This window comes from Nanorana parkeri, unplaced genomic scaffold (genome assembly GCF_000935625.1).
Source record: "Nanorana parkeri isolate BGI_ZX_2015 unplaced genomic scaffold, ASM93562v1 scaffold309, whole genome shotgun sequence".
NCBI classification, from domain to species: Eukaryota; Metazoa; Chordata; class Amphibia; order Anura; family Dicroglossidae; genus Nanorana; species Nanorana parkeri.
In genome coordinates, this window is record NW_017306577.1 from 319,996 (window position 1) to 343,441 (window position 23,446).

The 23,446-nt window shown below is 43.9% G+C and overlaps 1 protein-coding gene across 1 annotated transcript; it reads right to left on the minus strand.

The window, feature by feature from the left end:
* Positions 1–617: 617 nt before the first annotated feature.
* Positions 618–22,924, minus strand: C8B (complement C8 beta chain). The gene is made up of 12 exons (XM_018557886.1): positions 22,844–22,924; positions 20,879–21,023; positions 19,906–20,047; positions 16,743–16,884; positions 15,575–15,707; positions 13,423–13,620; positions 10,345–10,585; positions 8,918–9,046; positions 7,560–7,723; positions 5,069–5,222; positions 2,856–2,924; positions 618–769 (listed from the first exon to the last, which is right to left on the minus strand). Exons 1-12 carry the CDS (start codon positions 22,888–22,890, stop codon positions 618–620), a joined length of 1,716 nt encoding a protein of 571 aa, XP_018413388.1. The 5' UTR covers positions 22,891–22,924.
* Between the last annotated feature and the right edge of the window lie 522 nt (positions 22,925–23,446).

Genomic DNA, 23,446 nt, shown 5'->3' on the forward strand with positions numbered 1-23,446 from the left:
TAATATCCCTTTAACGTACATTGGGTTACAGAAGCCCCGTTTATTATAAATGGGGGAGCCAATGCACCACAGCATTCAAATATCAGACATCAACTTTCTTTTTTTCTATGCAGCACACCACAACACACAGACGGTTCCCATCTGCACATTGTGGCACATTGAAATGCTCATGCGTTTAGGTGTGCTAGCATGGTGCATTGGAATACCATTCAACATAAATGGCACTGCAAAGCACCACACAGTAGAATGTGAGGTCTTAAACATTGCAGTAACACATTACCATAACATGCAGCTGAAAAGCCTTTTTACAACCTTTTAAAACTGTATGTGAAAAATTGTGAAAAATTTAAGTATGACACAAATGGTCTGGCCATCTAAGGTGAAAAATGTAGGGTGAAATCTAGCAGTGAAAGGGTTAAACCACTAATGTGGCCATGACCAGAATGGCATGGAATTGCATAAGATAATAATAAAAATATATACTGTATATATTATCATCTCCAGGTTCCCTCAGTTTAAATCAAACATCACCCATGTAACGAAGTTTAATATTTTATTGGAATATTTCAGACACATCCTTCAGTCCCTATATACCATCCTTTCCCAGCATGGGGTGGCTAACAGCTTCTGCTGTCGGTGGACGCTCCCGGACAATCCTGACCCCCGTTTCTCGGAGAAGGGTTATTGCACTGTCGTTGCCTTGTTTGGACTCTTCCTGAGCATGATGTCCAGCTGGTCCAACAACTCCAATTTCCATCAATGGGGGGAGCTGAAAAATAAAATAGCAGCAGGTAAGGCTTCCAACGCCTTTCATGGATAAACATAGTGCTGAGATCCTGAGCAAATACAGCTGCTTGGGGTCCTGAAGTTTACCCTAAGGTCCTCTATATCTCAAAATCTCAATTTATTTTTCTCTGCAGTCTCAGGGTATGTGTGCCAGGTTCCAATCTAAACACCTAGAGATAGATGCTTGTACCCAGGGCACCAGGTCACTTCTGACCATTTTGATGCTCTAGACTGGAAACCTTCTTGTCACCCCTAACCCTACTAGCAAATAAAAACATACCATCACTAACATTATTTCTCTGTATGACCCACTGCAAATATGTAGACTCCACCAAATAATTGAGTTCAGGTGTTTCCATAAAGTGGTCTGCACAAAGCTTTGACCTCAACACAGCGGAACATTTTTTGGCACAGATTGGAAGAACCAGGTCTTCTGCACTAAGTCTTCACTTCCAATGTCATTACCTGACCCCATAAATACTGTTATGGCTGAATGGTCACAGACAGGGAAATGGATGTCCAACAAGCTCATACAGGTGTGATGTTCAAGTGTCCACAAACCTTTGGCCATATTGAGTATAATTCATTTTTTTTTTACTCATTTATTTACATAGATCTCCTCAATCCTTTACTTTTCCTTACCAACACCATATATTGCAGCTTTTGTGTCCCACTTGTCCATTCCTAGCTTGCCTTTCTCTTCCACTTGTCCATTCCTGGCTTGCCTTTCTTTACCAACAACATACTGTATATTGCAGCTTTGGTGTCCCACTTGTTCATTCCTAGCTTGTCTTCCTCTTCCACCTGTTCATTCCTAGCTTGCCTTTCCTTACCAACCTCATATCTTTCAGCTTTGGTGTCCCACTTGTCTATTCCTAGCTTGCCTTCCTCTGCACTTCTCCAAAATTCATATTTTATATCCTGTAACCCACCTTTTCTGTTCACCTAAACCCTAAATCGCAAACAGTATTTGCAGAGGGGAGAAATGGTAAAGTTTATATTTAAGGGGTCAGGGGATGTTGTGCTAAATCACTTTAAATGTACGAAGCCTGAGTTTTAATTTTCTCAGTGTTGTAAAACATCAGACTTTTATTGCCTATCTAGATACCAATCTTTTCTTTGGTGTCCACTTGTCCATTCTGTACTGCTGACCTTCACCCAGGGCTCCAAAATGGCAGTTGTAGACCAGTGCCTAGGGCAGCAGGAGTAGAGGGGCAGCACCAGTCCTCAAAATGTAAAGGTCGTGGTTAATCCTTACCTATTTTGTTTCATTATCTGACCACCTGAACAATTTACCTAAACTGAGCAACTTTGCTGTTGGTGGAACTTACGAAGGGGATGTTGAGAGGAGTCATACGGTTGTAATTTACAAACTCATGGTACGTAGATGAAAATAATTGCCATTTTTTTTTTCAAGAGAAGGATCTTTATGCTAATATGTTAGCTTTGCTGAATCTATTTAGTAGACTACTAAAGACTCCATTAGGAATGCAATTTCTGACACATCTCTGGTGCCTTCTCCATTTGGTGGTACTAAAGGAATCTGCCTACGTTGCCTAACCCTCCATTCACACCTAGGCGTATTGTAATATGCGCGTCTGTCGCGCCGACCGTCACGCGGGTTTTTTACCGCGATTCGCGGTAAAAAAGTCGCGCGACCGTCGCGCGATTCCAAAGGCTACTTGGCAGTATCCCAATGGAAAACACCCTACAAAATGGCCCAAAGTAGTCCCGGGACCTTTTCAGGCGTGGGCCGTTTTGTAGCGCGTTCGGGACGGGCGGAAATACGCCAAGGTGGGAACGAGTCCATTGACTCCAATGCAATTTATATTTTTGAGCGTTTTGTAGAGCGTTCTTCGAGCGTAGAACGCGCTACAAAACGTTCAGGTGTGAACGAGGGCTAAGACTGGAACAGGCTCAAACAGAACACTTGGCTCAAAGAGTTTGGAAAAGAAACCTGGCAATGTTTTTTTTTTACTGTCTTCACAAGTTCTCTTTGTGGCTCTGCAGACGACCTACAAAAATCCTAAAACAAACAACAGTTAGCAAGCCACGTCTGTTATCTTTACCTGGCCTTTTGCTGATTTCACAAGCTGACCCTTTAAACCCAGCCGGACAAACACATTCACAGCGATTCTCTGCAAAAACAAACAGGAACAGTATTATTGTGAAAGATATTTTCCAAATTTTTAGAAAGGTTTTTTAGTTTCTTCTTTTTTTATATATAACTGATGTGTTGATCACACAATCCTAATATCATTAAAGAAAACACACAGTCACAAACATTCTAGGGCCAGGGTTGCATTGAGGAATTTTTCATTTCAAATTATGCATTATTTAGCCAGTTAAGCCCTCACACCTCTACACCACATATGGACCAGTGGCAATAGCAATTGTGGCAATTTTTAGATTTCTGCCATGGATTCAACAATAACTTTTGTCATAACTTTATTTTAGGAATAAATAATTTTCTGCTGATATTGTCTTGCAAAAATTATTTTATTGAAATTCACACGCAAAAAAAAAACAAAAAACTTTTTTATACTTTGATCAGTGTTAGTTAAAGAAAACATGTTAATGTAGATAGGAAGCCTCAATTTTACCGGTATCAGTGCATCCCTACTAAATTTTACTCTATAATAAAGTTCTATCTAACTCAGTTAACTGTTTAAAAAAATCTGGATGTATTCCTAAATGCACAGAATATTACTGGATATGGAGTTCTTATAGGTATAATAAGCACCAGAGATTGTTGATCGAGGAAATATCTGATTACCTTATGGGGTCAGGAAGGAACACTATGCCCACAGTGGGTGACTGGGGGCATAGTGTTCTGTTTTAGGGGGGGGGGGGTTCTATAAGTTGGACTCTGGACTTTTTTCAGCCTGACTAACTATGTAACATAAACAATGTTACTTGTTACTTTATCTCCCTCTGATCAATGTTCCTTTGTATCTCTCTAGCTCCCCTCTGATCAATGTTCCTTTGTATCTCTCTAGCTCCCCTCTGATCAATGTTCCTTTGTATCTCTCTAGCTCCCCTCTGATCAATGTTCCTTTGTATCTCTCTAGCTCCCCTCTGATCAATGTTCCTTTGTATCTCTCTAGCTCCCCTCTGATCAATGTTCCTTTGTATCTCTCTAGCTCCCCTCTGATCAATGTTCCTTTGTATCTCTCTAGCTCCCCTCTGATCAATGTTCCTTTGTATCTCTCTAGCTCCCCTCTGATCAATGTTCCTTTGTATCTCTCTAGCTCCCCTCTGATCAATGTTCCTTTGTATCTCTCTAGCTCCCCTCTGATCAATGTTCCTTTGTATCTCTCTAGCTCCCCTCTGATCAATGTTCCTTTGTATCTCTCTAGCTCCCCTCTGATCAATGTTCCTTTGTATCTCTCTAGCTCCCCTCTGATCAATGTTCCTTTGTATCTCTCTAGCTCCCCTCTGATCAATGTTCCTTTGTATCTCTCTAGCTCCCCTCTGATCAATGTTCCTTTGTATCTCTCTAGCTCCCCTCTGATCAATGTTCCTTTGTATCTCTCTAGCTCCCCTCTGATCAATGTTCCTTTGTATCTCTCTAGCTCCCCTCTGATCAATGTTCCTTTGTATCTCTCTAGCTCCCCTCTGATCAATGTTCCTTTGTATCTCTCTAGCTCCCCTCTGATCAATGTTCCTTTGTATCTCTCTAGCTCCCCTCTGATCAATGTTCCTTTGTATCTCTCTAGCTCCCCTCTGATCAATGTTCCTTTGTATCTCTCTAGCTCCCCTCTGATCAATGTTCCTTTGTATCTCTCTAGCTCCCCTCTGATCAATGTTCCTTTGTATCTCTCTAGCTCCCCTCTGATCAATGTTCCTTTGTATCTCTCTAGCTCCCCTCTGATCAATGTTCCTTTGTATCTCTCTAGCTCCCCTCTGATCAATGTTCCTTTGTATCTCTCTAGCTCCCCTCTGATCAATGTTCCTTTGTATCTCTCTAGCTCCCCTCTGATCAATGTTCCTTTGTATCTCTCTAGCTCCCCTCTGATCAATGTTCCTTTGTATCTCTCTATCTCCCTCTGAGCAATGATATAAACAATGTTACTTTGTATCTCTATATCAAACATCTGAATAGTGTTTAAAAACATTGTGTCAGCTGATTCTTTGCAACAGCAGCCACTGTAACAGCAACTCCTGGCTGCCATTTTGACAGATCCCTTCCTGTGGAAGCTGTTTTTTTTAAAACTTATATTTGGGGGTAATAAGCAGCACTGATCTGAATTCCTCCTTATTTAGCTTCTGAGATTTGTACCTTTGAAGACGGCAACACCATTATTTTCGCACGGGGCACAGCGGCAGGACATGGTCTCCTTTTCAAATTCCTCCAGGGCGCGTTTCATATTCTCCTGCAGAGTGTTGCCCCCGATGAAGTCCGTTGCTGTCACCAATTCATACAAAGGGCTGGCCTGTGGGGCAAAAGGGGAGAAAAGGAGGGAAGCAAGAGGCAGCTTTTTTTTATAACATAAAACAATGATGGGGTTTGGTAAATTTGATTTTGTGCATTACATGTTTTCTTTTTTTTTCATGGCAGGTCAACTTTAAAGGATATCTAAACCCAAGAACAAAAATGTAATATATTGCAGCTTACTAGTATTTAGATATATTGGCTGCTTTAGTTTTAATTTTTCAGGTTAAATAAATCTTCTACACAAAAGTATTCTTGTAGTTCCCGTCAGAAATTCAGTGTCTTTGTAACTTCCTGAAATCTAAGGGTCACTGTACACATTACAATCTTGCTGTACAATCAACTTTAGATCTACCAAACTATGTAATATAAGTACCTTCCTAAACTATTCATTCAATATGCATCCAATCAGTTAAGCCTTTGTGTTACATACTTGTTGGTAAGGCCCCATTTACATGTAGCGACATACCTTTGCAGCGGCCGGCATAGCGCGACTTTCGGGGCGACGTTCCAGCGACGATCCAGCGACGGTAGCGCGACCTTCTCCGTCGGGCTCCATAGAAAAAAAGCAAAATCCGCCGAAAAAAGGGTCCGGTAGAAGCGACTTGCGACCGCGACGAGCGACACGCGACATGGAGCTAAGACAGCTCCATTGACTATCATTAGCCGGCGACTTCTCGCGATATCGCGCGGCAAAAATGCGCGATATCGCGGTGGAAATCGCGCGATAAGTCGCTACATGTGAACGGGGCCTAAATCTAATCTGATTATAATATGTGTGTGTTGAGCCTAAAACAATGTTACCAGACTTCACAGTTCTCCTTTATGAACCACAGAACATCTCCCCCCTATGTTATGGATATGAATAGTCCCTACAGACTGCCTGTGACAATGCTGCTCCTCCATAGATACTAGGGATGCACCTATAACGGTATTTCGATATCGAGTACGAGTACCGATATTTTTTTTCCGGTACTCGCTGATACCGAATACCAATGCTGGAGGTCCCATTCAGGAAGCCAGGCAGCGTGTAGAGATTCGCCATCCGGCTTCCCAATTAGCAGGGAAGCCAGGCAGCGTGTAATGGATTGGCCAGGAAGCCGGCTCCATGCTCCCTCGTTTTGAGCTGACGAGGGAGCATGAAGCTGGCTTCCCGGCCAATCAGAAAGCCGGCTTCCTGTCACAAGTGACGAGGGAGTATGGAGCCGGACAGCGTGTAATGACTCACTGCTCGGCTTCCTGGTACCGGAAGTAGCGGGCTAGGCATCAGAGCATTTGGGCGAGTACTCGTACTCTCCCAGATACTCTGCACCAAATACTCAGCATCGGCATAGTATCGGTATCGGTGCATCACTAATAGATACAGTGCAGTGAGTGAGCATTGTCACCTGAGAACAGGAAGCGTGTTACTGGCAGGATCATTAGGTGAAAAAAATGAAAGCCTGAAGAAAGAAAACTAATGCAGCCACCAAGGACTGACAAGATGCAATATATTACATTTTTATTTTTGGTTTACATACCCCGTAATCTAAACAGTCTTTATCACAGAGCAAGGGAGGGTTTAAGGCCCCATTCACACGACAATCAAACCGCACGTACAGCTCCGTATCGGGCATGTGATTAGTATGCAGCCCCCGTCCTTCTCTATGGGACTACACGGCCATACGCCCCCCTACGCTCATCCATCCTGCACGTCCGTAGGGGTGCGGGTGAGCGTACTCTTACACTGACAGGATGGATCCTGTCTGCGTCCGAGTGAGGAAACACGCACCCACACGGACCTGCACTTGAGGTGAACTTAGGGGGGCGTACGGCCGCATACTCCCATAGAGAATTACGGGGGCTGCGTACTAATCACATGCAGCACCTGTCCTTCTCGGGAGCTGCACGCAGCACAGAGCTGTACGTGCGGGACGATTGTCGTGTGAATCTCATTGGGGAGATACTTCCTGTCTCTGGGGGCACCCTGACCTATTCAGAGACACCGGATGTCAGGACATTAGGAGAATCTCCAAAACCGAGACACATTACAAGAAGTGATACAAACTGGACAAAGGTCGTGGCCCCAATTTATTTAAAAAATACTCTCTGTATCTCCCTTTAGGAGTTTTCCCCTCCAATATTCTCCAAATGACAGAAGAACAGGAAGTGAGGGGACAACTCTCCAAAGAGAGCGCAGGCACAGGTAAAAGCTGATGGACGTTCCGTCCTTTTCAAGTATATCCCAAATAAAAAAATTTAAATTTTTTTTTTTAAAAAACCTCTTTTCTATTTAAAACTACAAAAATAATTTTGTCTTTAAAGATACATAAAATGAGAAATACGTAATAGCTTGTACCTTAATCTTTAAGATTTCAGGACTGTACTGCACGGCGTCCCCCCACTCCTGCATCAACTCCGGTGTCGGGAGATTCCTGTACGCGAGTGTGGTCACGTGCTCGCTGGATCCTCCGCGTACAAGAGCAACAAAATCTTCAACAACTTTATTATTGTCGGTCTTTTCTGCAAAGGGATGAAAATGTCAATTGATGAATGGAGACCACTGGGAAAATGGTTACAGGCCGGAACTAGCAGGGTGAGCTTTAAGGGGCGGCACTTCGTCCATTGCATTCCCTTCAGTCTTCTATCTCACCTCCGTCCTCCCCTTCAGTCTTCTATCTGACCTCCGTCCTTCCCTTCAGTCTTATATCTGACCTCCGTCCTTCCCTTCAGTCTTCTATCTGACCTCCGTGCTTCCCTTCAGTCTTATATCTGACCTCCGTCCTTCCCTTCACTCTTCTATCTGACCTCCGTGCTTCCCTTCAGTCTTATATCTGACCTCTATCCTCCCCTTCAGTCTTCTAGCTGACCTCCGTCCTCCTCTTCAGTCTTCTAGCTGACCTCCTTCCTCCTCTTCAGTCTTATATCTGACCTCTATCCTCCCCTTCAGTCTTCTATCTGAGCTCCTTCCTCCTCTTCAGTCTTCTATCTCACCTCCGGCCCTCCCTTCAGTCTTCCATCTGACCTCCGTCCTTCCCTTCAGTCTTCTATCTGACCTCCGTCCTTCCCTTCAGTCTTCTAGCTGACCTCCGTCCTTCCCTTCAGTCTTGCACAGTTGTACCGCCTCCTCTCCTGGACTGGAATGGCTTCCTCTGATATCACTGCACACTGGGAGCTTCTCACAATGTGTATTAAAAGCTGCAGCAAGTCAAACAGAGCCCGCCCCCCTGGCTGGTTGATGACCAGCATCATCTAGCACTTTTCTCCCAAGCATTGCTGTCCCTGACTCGCCCCTTTCATTAATTGGATTTCAATTCTTTCAATCATAAAGCCTCAGTATCACATATGGGCATTAGCTTGGGTGGTTTGCATGCAAATACAGCCTGCCTGGGAACGCCCACTCTCCCATGCTGACACCCACCCATCATTTGATATTTGCATACATCCTCTCAAGAGCCAGCCCACTGCTTGCAACAGGCCAAAAGTAGGGCAAACGGAGTACAGCGTAGAGACTTTGGGATCTTGGCATCGTTACTTACCGCTCACAGAGAGGTCATCAGGGGGGCCCTATCACCTTTTTGTTATGGGGCCCCCGTGATCCGTAGTTACGGCCCCGGTCATTAAAATGTGGTTTTGATCTCCTGCCAGTCCCCGGATATCCTTATTTCAGGATTTTATAACCGGTGAAGCTCTGAAATGCTATAACCGGCTTCTCACCTCCGATCTCTTTCAAAAGCCCATCGCACTGGTCGAAAGTCATACTGCCGCTAATGTAAACGCCGCAGACGTTGCCGCCGAGAGAAAATCCCAGGTTCAGGCAAGATTTCACATCACTTAAGGAGTAACCTGCGGAGTACAAAAAAAAACAAAACAAAAAAACTATAAAGAGGACCTGTCTGTTTTTGAATATCTTAATTGAATAATGATGATTATTATAAATACAAATAAATAATTACATCCAAGTTTATTTTGTATATCGCAGGCATTTATATAGCGGCAACATATTACGCAGCACTTTACTTCATATTCATTCACATCCTTGCCGCCATGGAGCTTGCACTCTAAGGGCCCTGCGTCACATATATAAATATTGGAGCCGATTTAAAAAGGTGGGTGAAAAGAAACTGGAGCAGCGGTGGCCCTGAGAGGTACCCCCACCCCCACTCAGAAGCCCCTGAATCTCTATATACACAGTAAGGAGTATAGCGCACACTGATCTCTATATACACATTGATCTGTATATACACAGAGATCTCTATGTACACAGGAATCTTTGCTGATCTGATTGTCTCCCCGTACAGTCCGGATTCTATACTCGGATACATTGCATCTCTCAGCTGCTCTCCTCCATCTCCAGCTCCCCTCTGGTTCTCTTGGCATGGCTCTCCCCTATCCTCTACCACTGCCTGTTACTATGGACGTGGTCCACAAACCATCCGACCCCATCTCCCCCAGCTCAGGGTCCCAGGGACCCTGCACTGCCCCGTATTCCACCAATGGGGGGGGTGTCCGGGACCAGATCTCAGTGGCCACACCGGTGGTAGGTGCGCACCTGAACTGGAGTACTCGAAGGAAATCCATGCAAGCACAGGTAGACCATCCAAACTCCATGCAGAAGCTGTCAGAACCCATCTCCCCCAGTTCAGAAGCCCATCAGACCCCCCTCAGGGCCCCAAGGACCCTGCACTGCCCCATATTCCACCAATGGGGGGAGTTCCCAGGACCAGATCTCAGCGGCTACACCGGTGGTAGGTACGCCCCTGAACTGGAGTACCCAAAGGAAATCCATGTAAGCACAGGGAGACCATGCAAACTCCATGCAGAAAGTGTACTGGCCGGGACTGATGGCATTATCTAAGTCACTGACAGGACAAAGATGACTTTTTTTGGGAAGTCATACTATCGCTGTGTATAGTGATCAGCAGACTGAGAGGTGCACCTATCCAAATGTTTCTGAATACCTCATCAATTATAGTTACTGAGCTGGTTTGACATTTCTATCATATATATCAAAAAATCCATTTGACTCAATGTAAGAAAAAATACCATCCCCCCTTCCCCTCCCCCTCCCACCCCCCAGCATATGAGACTTTGTATTTCAGAATAGTATTTTAGTATTTTTCCTGTTACTCTTGAAATGTTACCTTCGTTCTTCACGTGCTCTTTGTTGAGGATGAGCGTATATTCATAGACTCCGCCCAGCGTGGCCTCAGTGATATAATGGGTCCCGTAGTCCCTGAAAAGGTCCCGGTATTCGCCGTAGACGTATTCCATCGGCAGCTGTTTCACCCTCTGGAAGAACTCCGAGTGCAGCATCAGTCCGCGGGACTTCAACTTGTATTTCGCCACCTCCAGATCCGACCGAGCGCTGATGAGCGAGCTTTGCTGAAATACCCATTAGACTTTTATTACTCTGTAGGTCCTTAAATGGTATCTGTACCGTAAACACACATTAATTGTGAACCAGTGTGCTGCGCTTGGTATTGTGATACGTGCTATATTTATACCACAAACGAAACCAATATAAGTGATCAAAATTGTAAACACACATTACTTTCACTGATACAATTGATATGGTTCTACAGATATAACCCCTTACCTCTTCCTTTTCCTTCCTTCTGCTTTAATTGTTGCCATCACAGGCTCAGCGCAGTGAAAACATTGCAATGTGTAAATACAGTCTGTCTGTTGTCTGCACTATTACTGCAGACAAGGACTGGGATCAGGGAAAGTATTTGTTCCACATTCCTGTTTGTTTTAATGTCTTTGCTGCCAGAAACCATAAATGAGTATAGCTCTGCTGCACGTGTGTAATCACTGTAGATCACAAACTGCCAGAAATCATAAATGATGGTTTTTTTGCTGCACTGCACTCGTGTAGTCACTGCACAACACAAACTGCAAGAAGGCAGAGCAAAGCACCGCCCACCCCCCTATCCCATGTGATTTCAGATATAATATTGTGGAAAGCAGTGAGCACATCTAGAGGGATCCCTTATGTATTTTTCTATTCTGAACTGCAGTCCTGGTCTGTGGTCCCTGCTAAGGTGGCTACACCTAGAGCTAGGCACACTGTTCAGTCCTTCTTTTGTCATTGCAATCACCTAACTGGAGCTACAGAATAGCTTTTTTAAAGCGTATCTAAACATCAAAGCAAAAATGTAATATATTGCAGTTCACCAGTCCTTGAATGCGATGGTTGTATACGTTTCTTTTTTCGGGATTTTTTCAAATTGTATTTTCACCTGATGACCCTTCCCATGATACATTCGCTGTCCTAGGGTGGCAACTTTCACTCAAACTACTGTATCAGGGCAACAGAAATAGGACAGGGCTACAGACACCACCCCTCTCCTCATCTCCATAACATACATGGGTAGTCTTCAGCGATAACTGTACACAATGTAACTGATAAGAGTTCAACACAGGCAGAGTGTACAGGAAGTTATTGTAAGGGCAAAATGGAGGCCGCTCATGCGCGCATACCATATCTCCATATGGCCGGAAAACGCGTGCAAACCAGAAGTGAGCAAAAACACACGCAATGGCTGTCGCACAGGAAGTGATGCTGCTACCTGGTTAAGCTCACCATATAAAAACGAACCTGCCCCTGCTCCATTGCTGATGGTCTTTTCAGCTAGTGTTCCCGTGTGCTTGTACCTGTTGGATTCCTGTGACCTGCCTGACCCGGTTTGCTTGGACTTTGCTATTGGATTGCTGCCTGCCCCTGACCTCGGCCTGTTTTCTGGACTTTGCCTTCTGCCTCCTGATTTCCTACTCTGCTGAGTGTCCGGCTGGCTCCAACCTCTGGCTTTCCTGACTACGCTCCAGTCTCCGGTTCCTGCTCCACGCCATCTGCTCGGTGGACCTGACTACACGTCATCAGGACGTCTCCTGCACAGTGTCAGTTCCCATCAGTGGCACTCCTGCTCCTCGCTGTCCAACTGCTCCCTGTTCCCACCTCCAGGGGGCGGAAGGACACGAGTCGCAAGAGAAGCCTCCTCACCTTCCGGTCTCTTACCAGGTACGTGACAGTTATCAACTGATTCCTGGCAGGGATTTTTTGCACATATCAGACAGATAGATGAAAATACTTTCAATGGGATATTTAACTGACCCAAATGAAGCAAAAAGGAGTAGTTCATTGTTAGGGTAATGCCAAAAGTGCAATTTTTGGGCCGAAATAGCGGTTCATCCGTTCTTTCTCTCCTCCCTACTGGGCGCTGCTCTGTGTCCCAGCGGGGAGGAGAGAAACTGTGACAGCCGGCCGAGCACTGCGGGAGGAGAGCGCTGTGAGCGGCCGGCGTCTTTCCTCCCCGGACCGCTCAGCCTCCTGTGACAGATCAGGAGAGCGGCGGTGTGGGCAGAGATAGCCATTGATGTCACATGAGGCTGAGCTCTCTGATACTGTGATGATATACAATGTACTGTGACATGTCAGGACCTTATTCATAGAAACTGGTAAAGGTATTAAAAACTCCACTTTGAGCAACTGAGAGCAACTTATAACTAAGGCCTAGTTCACACCTGGGTGTTTTACTGTGCGTTCCTACACGCTGTAAAACCGACTTCCGAGGTTCCGTCCCTTGCGAGCGGCTGCATCGCAGGGGGGCGGAGCCGTTGGGAAGTTTAAAATTGAAAAATAAAAAGTTATTTTTTAAATAGAGAAAAAAACAAAAAAAAATCATACCGCCAGTGAAACGCGCATTTCACTGAACGAAAAAACGCGAAAAAAACGAGCATAAAAAAACGCTTAGGTGTGAACCGAGCCTAAGCAACATGAATATAATCACTTATTACCAATGAAGGATCCCCTTACTCATTGAGTTGCTGAGCAGTAGCCGCACCCTTGGTAATAAAATGCATATGAAGGATGAATTCTGATTGGCTGATATCAACTCCCACACTTCGTGCGTTTCCTTTATTCCTATCATACATCTGACCATCTTGTCAGCAACACATGGGCACGCCAAACAATTCAGACCCAACCCGCCTCCGGTATTTACTAGACTTGTGCGCCGTCAAAAAATGTGTTCCGTTTCGTTTTCTTCCGTTTCGTAATATCCATTATTTCGTATTTCGTAATAGCGGAATTTTGTATTTTGGACATAAATTCGTAAACTGCCATTCGGATTTCGTATGCTTACGAATCTACGAATTTCAGGAAAATTCGTACGAATTTCGATTCGTAACGAAACGAATCGCACATGTCTAGTACTTACCGTGTGTGAAAATTTCTTCGTCCTCTCCACAAACTTTTTAAACTTCATATCGCTGTAACTGAATCCGATCTCGAACACCTCTGGGATGCTGAAGCCGAACTTGAAGCTTGTTTGTTTCGCATGAGCGCTGGAGAAGTCTCTTTCGAAATCAGAGTACGAATCGTGTTCAGATAGTGAAAATTTGTATTCGCCTTTGGCCTGCACAGAGAAATATGAATGGTGAGCTCAAGCTGAACTGAACACCCGACTCCAGCCAAATACACAAACTGTTATTGTTTGGAACGGGCGAGGAAGAGCTAAAACCTCTGTCAACCTTGTACAGTAAACTCCCCGTTATCCGGCATCCACGGGTATGGGTAGATTCCAGATAAAAGTAGTTTCTGGTTGCTTGAGAGTTACTATTAAAAATAGGTCTAACTAATTGCATTCTCCATACTATATCATAACATAAACTCTGTATTGACTTCATATTAATATTGAAATGCAGTCATCAAAAGAAAATTATGACAAATAGGCACACAAACGTTTCCAGGATAATACATGCCTCACATCAGCAAAACAGTGAGTACACTGGGCATTTTTTTTCTGGTTAGATGAAAGTTCTGGTTAGTTGAATACCGGATAACTGAGAGTTTACTGTACTACCATCTGTACTTCTTTAAGAGATTTAAAAGAGGTCTATTTGATGAGGGGTAGGTAGAACATGAAAGAAGTACAGAAAGAGTGTGTGCCATGATGTACATATTATAAAGCAAATATAAACACAATATTGATATTCTCTTCGTGAAAAATAGTAAAAAAATTTTACGAAATTGTAAAAAAAAAAGTAGAATGGTAAAATGTAGTAAAATATCTATAAATAATACAAAAAAAGGAGGAGGAAGAGGAGGAAAAGGAGGACAAGAAGGAGAAGGAGAAGAAGGAGGAGGAGGAGAAGGAGGATGAGGAGGAAGAGAAGGAGAAGGAGGAGGAGGAGGAGGAGAAGGAGAAGAAGAAGGAGGAGGAGGGGGAGGAGAAGGAGAAGAAGAAGGAGGAGGAGGGGGAGGAGAAGGAGAAGAAGAAGGAGGAGGAGGGGGAGGAGAAGGAGAAGAAGAAGGAGGAGGAGGGGGAGGAGAAGGAGAAGAAGAAGGAGGAGGAGGGGGAGGAGAAGGAGAAGAAGGAGAATGAGGAGGAAGAGAAGGAGAAGAAGGAGAAGGAGGCGAAGAAGGAGGATGAGGAGAAGAAGGAAAAGTAGAAAAAGGAAAAGGAGAAGGAGGAGGGGATGGTGGAGTCGGAGAAGGAGAAGAAGGGGATGGAGGAGTCGGAGAAGGAGAAGAAGGAGGAGAAGAATGGGATGGAGGAGTAGGAGAAGGAGAAAAATGAGAAGAAAAAACAAGAAAAGTAGAAGAAGTAGAAGGAGGAGGTGAAAAAGGAGAAGGAGGAGGGGAGGAAGAAGAAGGAGGAGAGGAAGAAGAAGGAGGAGAGGAAGAAGGAGGAGGGGAGGAAGAAGGAGGAGGAGAGGAAGAAGGAGGAGGAGAGGAAGAAGGTGGAGGGTAGGAAGAAGAAGGAGGAGAGGAAGAAGGAGGAGGAGAGGAAGAAGGAGGGGGAGAGGAAGAAGGAGGAGGGGAGGAAGAAGGGGGAGGAGAGGAAGAAGGAGAAGGAGGAAAAGGAGAAGCAGAAGAAGAGAAGAATGAAAAGGAGGAGAAGGAGGAGAAGAGGGAGAAGAAGGAGAAGAAGAAAAAGATGAAGAAGAAGGAGAAGGAGAAATAAATATAATTTTATGTTAATATATTATGTGTTAAATACTAATCTATAAAACATGGAAAAAGTGTATAAAAATGAACAAAATTAAAAAAAGACCTCCATGGCTACCGGCTGACAGAGAGCTGCCTCCAAAATGTATATGAAAAGCCTCATGCATCCTGTTTAGGAGAATTCTGCAGGAAAGAGTATGTGGAAGGGGGAAGTGAGGAGCGTATTGATGATTCAGATGATTTATCAGGCCACTGTTTCCCTTTTGGGAGGGCTGCCGCCATTTATGATTGATTTTTATTGACATCCAGGCATTGGAGACTCACCTAATCCTGACACAATGATAGAACTGATTTCAAATGACACACTGCAGCATAAATCCTGAAGTCAACATTGAGCGAGTTATAAGTTACCAACTTACATCGGTGATATAACTTTCCACATTAAACGGTTTTCTAAACCGAGTGCCCAGGATGTAGTGTGGAGCGCAGCCGCCGCCATAATAACGGTGATCAAACACTAACCCTTCCCGCAAATTCGTGAACAGATTCAATCTGAAAGAAATTTTAAAATGTATGAAAAAAAAAATGTATTATGACGAATTAATACTTGTTGCAGTTTCTTCCAATAAATAATTGTCTATATTAAATTAAAAAACAGTTACAATTTGTAGGAAGAATTATCATATAAATGCATTTAAGCATAAATATATAAATAATGGCGCAGTGACATTCTGGGTCCCAAAACAATGACATGGTGCTTGTCGAACCAGAACAATAACAAACTAATACTTGAGGTCCCAGATAGTAACAAAGTGACACTTGGTGGTCCCAGAACAATGACACACTGACACTTCGGTGTCCCAGAACAATGACACACTGACACTTGGTGGTCCCAGAACAATGACACACTGACACTTGGAGGTCCCAGAACAATGACACACTGACACTTGTGAATCCAAGAACAATGTCACACTGACACTTGGGGGTCCCAGAACAATGACACACTGACACTTGGGGGACCCAGAACAATGACACACTGACACTTGGGGGTCCAGATCAATGACACACTGACACTTGGGAGTCCCAGAACAATGACACACTGACACTTGGAGGTCCCAGAATAATGACACACTGTCATTTGGAGTCCCAAAAGAAAAACTCTGACGCATAAAGGTTCTAGACCACTGACATATTGGCATCTGGAGGCCCAGAAGAATGGCGCATTGACTCTTGGGCTCCCAAAACAATGAAAAACCCACACATAGGGTCTAAGATAAAAGTACAGTAGCTCTTGGTGCCCCAAAATAATAATGCTTTGACACTTTTGGTCTTAGCTCCAAAGCAAACTGACACTTGGGATCCTAGAAAATAGCACACTGACTCTCTGGTTGCCAAAACAATGACATGCTGACATTTGCGGTTAAATAATAATGTCAGAATGACATTTAGGGACCCAGGAAAAATAAGACATTGACAGGAATGCAATGACGCCATGCTCTGTACGTGGTAGCCCATTGGTACTGGCGCTTTGGTACATACCTGGGCTCTTAGAACCCGACCACATGGTATTATATCAGAGGTACCTACCCCGACGCCAGGTTTTCAATGGCCCAGTATTCCTCCATCTTATCCGTACATGGACTCCGGATAGACTTACAGTTCTTCTCATCAGAGGAATCTCCACAGTCGTCATCTCCATTACACATCAGTCTTCGAGGGACACACTTTCCTGGAGTATATAACAAAATATCAATAGTCAGGGCACAGCTACATTGATTTTTGAGCAGTGAGAATAATAAGAGATTGAAATCTCATGCTAGGAGTCTATTTATCTCTATTGCTATGATTTGCTTGTCACCCGGCACATCAATCTCAGACAGTCATACAATTCTGCAGTTTAGCAACAACTCAAAACGTTTTAGTGATCTGCATTCTCCACCTAAGTAATAAGGGATAAAGTGATTTATTTCAAACTCTCCTCATTCGAACATTTCTTACATTTTGACCTATAAAGAGCCAGACTTCTGCATTAAAAATACAGGTCATGGCTGAGGAAGCCTTATCATAAGCCATCACGTTTCTTGCAGCCAGTAACATATTCCTATACATAGTAAGGTTCCAAACTGTTGCCCTGCCTGCCAGAGCAACCTGAGCCGGGTTTATATTGACCTGCTGTCCTGTCCTTTCCTCTACCTCTTTTATATGCTTTTGGATTAAGTGGATATATACCTGTATACTCTATATTAGACATGTGCCATTCGTTTCGTTCCAAATTGAAATTCGGAGATTTGGATGTATCCGAATTCCGAATTACAGATATGACGAATGCAAACGAATCCGAATTTCCGATTCCGAAATTTAGTTGCAGCAAAGTGACATTTGAGGGGAAAAAAAATGTTTTCCTCTTAAATGTCACCTCGCTGCAACGAACGCACGAAAACGAAACGAACGTTCGTACAGACTACCGCTAACGAATTTCACCCGAATCTGGAACCCAAATAAAATTGGCTTACGGACCTGAATCCCAAAAAACAAAATAACGCAAAATCCGAATCGCAACAAAACACATTTTTTGCCAGTGCACATGTCTACTCTACAGTATATGACTAAACGTGTGTGGGCATCTGGCCATCGCACCTAAATGAGCTTGTTGGAAATCCCATTTTAAAGGAGAACTATGGGGTTAAGGCTTTTGCCCATAGTTCTCCTTAGGGTAACGGGAGGACACAAACTAGCATCCTCCCATCACCCTAGGCTCAGTATACCACGAGCTGTAGCTCACGGTATACTGAGATGCCGCAGATGAAGCGGATCCCAACAATTATGTCTGGATCCACTCAGCTGCGTGAGTGACAGCTGGCTCTGCCTATCTAGAGGTAGAGCCAGCTGTACCCGCCCCCTCCCTGTCCGTTCCACCAGTCAGCGCTGGAGGATCGGAGCGGGGAGGGGGGAATCCAGCTCCTCCCCTGTCACGGCAGGATCGAGAGGTGAGCGAACGCCGGTATGTGTTCGCTCACCTCCCGATCTACTAAGCCGACCTGCGACAGTCTCATTGTCCCAGGTCGGCTAGAACTATGAGGTGAGTGAAAAGCACCCACCTCATAGTTCTCCTTTAATCAATGTGCAGTAATATGAAGCTGACCCCTATCTTTGTGAGTAGAACAGCCCCTGGTGGGAAGGCTTTTCACAAGATTTTGGAGTCTGTGGGGATTTGTACCCGTGCACACAAAAGAATATTTGTGAGGTCAGGTACTAATGTTAGATTGAGAAGAGCTTACTTGCAATGAGTGTTCCAAATTAATTTCAAAAGGTGTTCAATAGAGTTGAGGTCAGGGCTTTCTGCAGGCCACTCGGGTTCCTCCACCCCAGTTGGTGTGAAGATGGCTTGGTGCACAAGGACACAGCCATGCTGGAACAGAAAAGGTCATTTTCTGGTTCCAACCTGTTGCCACAAGGTTAGAAGTGTCTAAAACATCTTGGAATGCTGTAGGAACAGTAGACTATAGTGGAAAGACCTGAAATCCATTGTTTGGAGGGGTGTCCACATATCTTTGTAGGTTCCTTTGTATCACTCTCTACAGCCTGTTTTCTTTTCAGTCGGAAAAGCTGAGATGGAAAGCTTGATGTCCTCCTTCACACTCACAAGGTGGGTGGACAGCACGTTGAGTCCCAGGAAGTTTGAAATTACTGGGAGCCATTGCATTGAGTAGCTGATCCCTTTTTGTGGTTTATACTGTTTAAAAGATGGACTTCTGCAGCCCAAAGTACTGTTCGCTTACAGTATACATTTATACATTGTGAGTGTGATATCTAGAGCTGACCTGCCAGCATATTGGGGTGACAGTTTGCTCCATTTATCTGGTCACCTGCTCTAGGTGTACTGACACAGAGCAGGGAAACTGTCCCTTTCACAATCTTTTTAGAAGCTTTGATTGCACTTTTCCCCTTGTTTACTGCACCAGCATGAAGGTTGAAGCTGGGACCCTTGGACATCCCCCCAGGTTCTTGGCTTCTGTCTAGGTTGCCTCATCTTGTCCTGCTCTGCCGTCATCAAAATGTACCCTACCAAATGCAACTGCAGGAGCACCAAAGGATAGTCGGTGTTGGTCAGTTCCTGGACAGTAGGGGGTCTGCCCTTGCAGGGTGCATATTGGCTAATTGTTATGGTAAGCTCAGAGTACCTGTCAGGGTTTACCGCTCTCCTCTGAGAATCCCAGCCAGGACTTCCAGGAGATCCTCTACTAATGGATCTCACAGGCCAGTACGGCTGATAATAGTAATAGAGTCCAGACCAGGACTTCCAGTGTACCCTGAGACTGGGTGTGTCGTCTCTGATTCAGAGGGGTATTTAAGCATTAGCTCTGCAAGGAGCTGGTGCTGCGTCTTTATGCCAGCTTCCTGTTTGTGAAAGAGCTTATCCTTCTGCTTTCATTGGAGACCTCCTGTTCTCGTCCATCCCTTGGCAGGGCAACACTGGGGACCACGACCTACTACCCACAAGCAGCCTGGCCCATCTCCACCATCAGGAGCTCTGGTGAACACCGGCTGGTACTTAGACTCCGCCCCTCAGGTAAGCCTGTGTCACCTGCCAGGGGGTGTCACCCTAACACTAATGCATTAAACCTCTTTGAGGACATTATGAAGACATCTTTGAGCAAGACTAAGTGCACATCTTTGCGCAAGACTAAGTGCACATCTTTTCACATTCCTAGATGTAGAATGGTGATTGGTCAGATAAACAGATTCTCACCAGACTCGACACACTGGAAGCCTTCACATCTCTTGGTGTTCCTGCAAGGGCTGCTGGTCGCACACGACTCCTCCTCACGGTCTATGACATCACACCGCTCGCCGCGGAACTGTGGCACGTGCGTCATTTGAGTAAATCGATACTGTGCAAATTAAAGACAGTTCAGAAGAATATACCTTTCCAATGCCCGTGCCTCTAAAAACCATCTATGAACAATGCGTCAATATTTCACACTATGACTAGAGCCTATAATGATTGTTAGCATGGGTGGGGGGTATTTACTAAACTGTACAACAGGCTGCAGTTTAAACCGGCAGAGGTCCTAACCCTGACCCATTGTAGGGTACCGTAGAGAGCTAAGATGTAACTTTGATAAAGAATTGTGTAAATTCTTCCTCGTATACATAATCCCTCACTCTGCTCCCAGGCCTGTTCCTCCTCGACTTTCAGCATCGAGTGCTGGCTCTAACCACGTGCTCGTCTGAGCTGGCATGTATCGCATTCCCCCTTCCCAAAAAAAAAGACCCTGCTCCAAATTTCTTCACACCGCAACTGGTTATTAAAAATGCTTATTCAATTTATGAGATGATGAACAACGCTCTTGGTCTCCTTTCTATGAGACAGTTTATTCACTAATAGCTTTTTCATAGAGCATCTCTATGAGTAAGCTTGATGTGGGTGAAACGCGTCAGTATCAGGTGGATTGTCCATAATTTCGTAAACTGAATAAAGATTACTGAGGTGTAAAGAAGTTCAGAGAGCATCGCCCATTTTTTTGTGTGTCCCTCAATTTTTTGCCGTGTATAATGATAATGGAGCGGCAGATGTAGCTGATAATGTGCTTCCTCCAAAGAAGCATTGGGTGCATTGTGTGGATTACTCCCTGGAGCTAAAATTTAGAACGACCTTGGACATCAGAGTGTTGGTGATCTGTTTAAGCCCTCTTACCAAACTCAGGATTTTCAGTACTTACTCTCTTTTTTTTACACGGGTCACACCCGCTCCAAGATGACCAACTGGACATCACGCAGTCTATAGGCGTTGGCTCATTTATCACCGATCTCACCCATCGCTTCTTTGTAAGGCCATTGTTGGCTTTGCTTCCTTGTAGCTCACAACTACATGTGCAGAAAATACAATATAATATTAACTCTTCCTTAAAGTGAATCTGTTACTTCGCACAAATATATAACAAATGGGAATGGCTCCGCTTATACATGTATAGCTCTTGAATGCCCCCTATGTGTGTCCAGAAGCTCAATAAACTTATTTTATGTAACGCACGCTAAAAGATTCTGATAGAACTGACATTTAAAGTGGAGCGGGGAACATTTTTTCACACACAGCTGTCCTGCCTGTTTGGTCATGTTATAGACTAAAACTACCAATTAATAATTTCACGGGGCAAACATGGTGGCCCATGTCCAAGCAGGTTTGTCCGGCACTTTTGTTCAGCACGGCAGCAAATAAATTCAGTTCAATGCAGGAGGGCTTTATACAACAAGTCCACAGTAAAAAATAAAACATTTACTCATCCTAACCACTAACTAAACTCAGGTCAGCTCCTAAATAATAGGGTGTCCCCTAATGGGTTCCCCAACACACACAGGCAGCACATGCTCCTTTTTAGTGTTCTGTCAGCATGCAGCCTTTTCACCCAGCAGCAGCAGAGAGAGAGAGAGAGAGCCCTGAGCATCAGTCAGCTCACATATATAAAGGCCTATGGACAGCTGAGACTAATAATGAGGTCTGGCAAACAGGTAAGATGTGGACTTAGGAATGGAGGCTTTATCCCACCCAAAGCTCTACAAAGCCTCCGGGCTCCAAGACCCAGAGCTTGACTTAGTTTGTTTCCTCCATATCGGGCAAAAATCTTGGAAACCCTCAACATGAGTATATAAGAAACCTTGATGACCCATATACACCATCCACAATACTGCCAGCTATTCCCACACAGTATAAAAAGAGGCACTTCATAAAATGTTATATTTATTATAATATTATTTTATATTATTATTATTTAACCTTTTTCCTGATCAAATATTATCTGCATAAGAAAACCAATATAATAATTTCAGCCTCTCCGAGGACATACTTTTTGGCTGTACTTCACCAATATCTAAACATTTGCCATAAGTAAATATTCAAATATAATATATACTGTATAAATATACATTGAGTGGCCAGATTATTATATACACTGAGTGGCCCAGATTATTATATACACTGAGTGGCCGGATTATTATATACACTGAGTGGCCAGATTATTATATACACTGAGTGGCCAGATTATTATATACACTGAGTGGCCGGATTATTATAGCTCCACCACAACATTGGACACCAAGTAAAACTGAATGCTTACCATGGCTGCTTTCAGGTCCTGTGAGCGCCTTTCTTTTCTATGCCTATATGATTTCTTTATTTTGTGGGAGGCATATTTTATTTTACATGTACATGGAACAGCTCTTTGGTTTTGTAATATACATATACAGGTGAAACTCGAATAATTAGAATATCGTGCAAAAGTAATTGCAGTAAGTTCTGCAAAAGGGGCCCAAACCAAGTACTGAGTACATATGCATGCTTGTACTTTTCAGAGGTCCGATATTGTTCTATGTACAATCCTTGTTTTATTGATTGCATGTAATAATCTACTTTTTTGAGGTTGTGGATTTGGGGTTCTTGGGGTTTTCATGAGCTGTAAGCCATAATCATCACAATGATGACAAATCACGGCTTGAACTATCTTGCTTTGCATGTAATGAGTCTCTCTCATATATTAGTTTCTCCTTTTAAGTTGCATTAGTGAAATAAATGAACTTTGCACGATATTCTAATTATTCGAGTTTCACCTGTATATATAAACATATATAACGATATACTTTACAAACACCCCCAATCATTTCTAAATGGATAATAATAAATGTTTACTAACCTGGTCAAATAAAAGGCAAAATTCAGCAGGACAGCATAAAATAACATGATAACAGCGTGCAATCCTCTCTTCAGTCGCAGGCTCTTCTAAATGCAGGGAATTACCAGCGTCACACAAAAAAGTAAAAAGTGACCAATTCGGTGAGTGGGACTAAGCAGCCACCAGAGTAATGGTATGAGAGCGCCATCTTGTGGCTGCTGTAGTGCTACGCTGGCCAGTTTGGGTCACTACCAAGATAGATGAGGAAGCAAATATAAATATTACAAAATCAAAGGGGTTGATTTACTAAGACGGTAGAGCAGGGATGGGCAACTCCGACCGTCCAGCTGCTGTGGAACTACAAGTCGCATGAGGCATTGCAAGATTGACAGTTACAGGCATGAGGCAGAGAGATTTGTATTTAAAGCACAGCTGGAGAGCCAGAGCTGTCCACCCCTGCAGTAGAGAGTGATCACTAAGCAAACATTAATGACAGTGAATAAGAAAAACCCAATCATGATCTATGGGAAATAAAACTGTACGTAGGGCCAACATTTTTCTTTTGTAGTCTTGGATGAAGCATAGAAGAGTTAGAAACCCTGCATGAGTTTATTGCTGACCCAC

Bases quoted from the DNA above. Each gene is read 5' to 3' on its own strand.
- C8B (XM_018557886.1), bottom strand. From the start codon at position 22,890: ATGTTATTTTATGCTGTCCTGCTGAATTTTGCCTTTTATTTGACCAG. The intron at 15,708-16,742 runs GTAGGTACCTCT...AATTTCTTTCAG, and splicing joins ATTGAAAACCTGGCGTCGGG to ATTGAATCTGTTCACGAATT. The intron at 5,223-7,559 runs GTACAAGCTATT...TTTGCCCCACAG, and splicing joins CTGAAATCTTAAAGATTAAG to GCCAGCCCTTTGTATGAATT.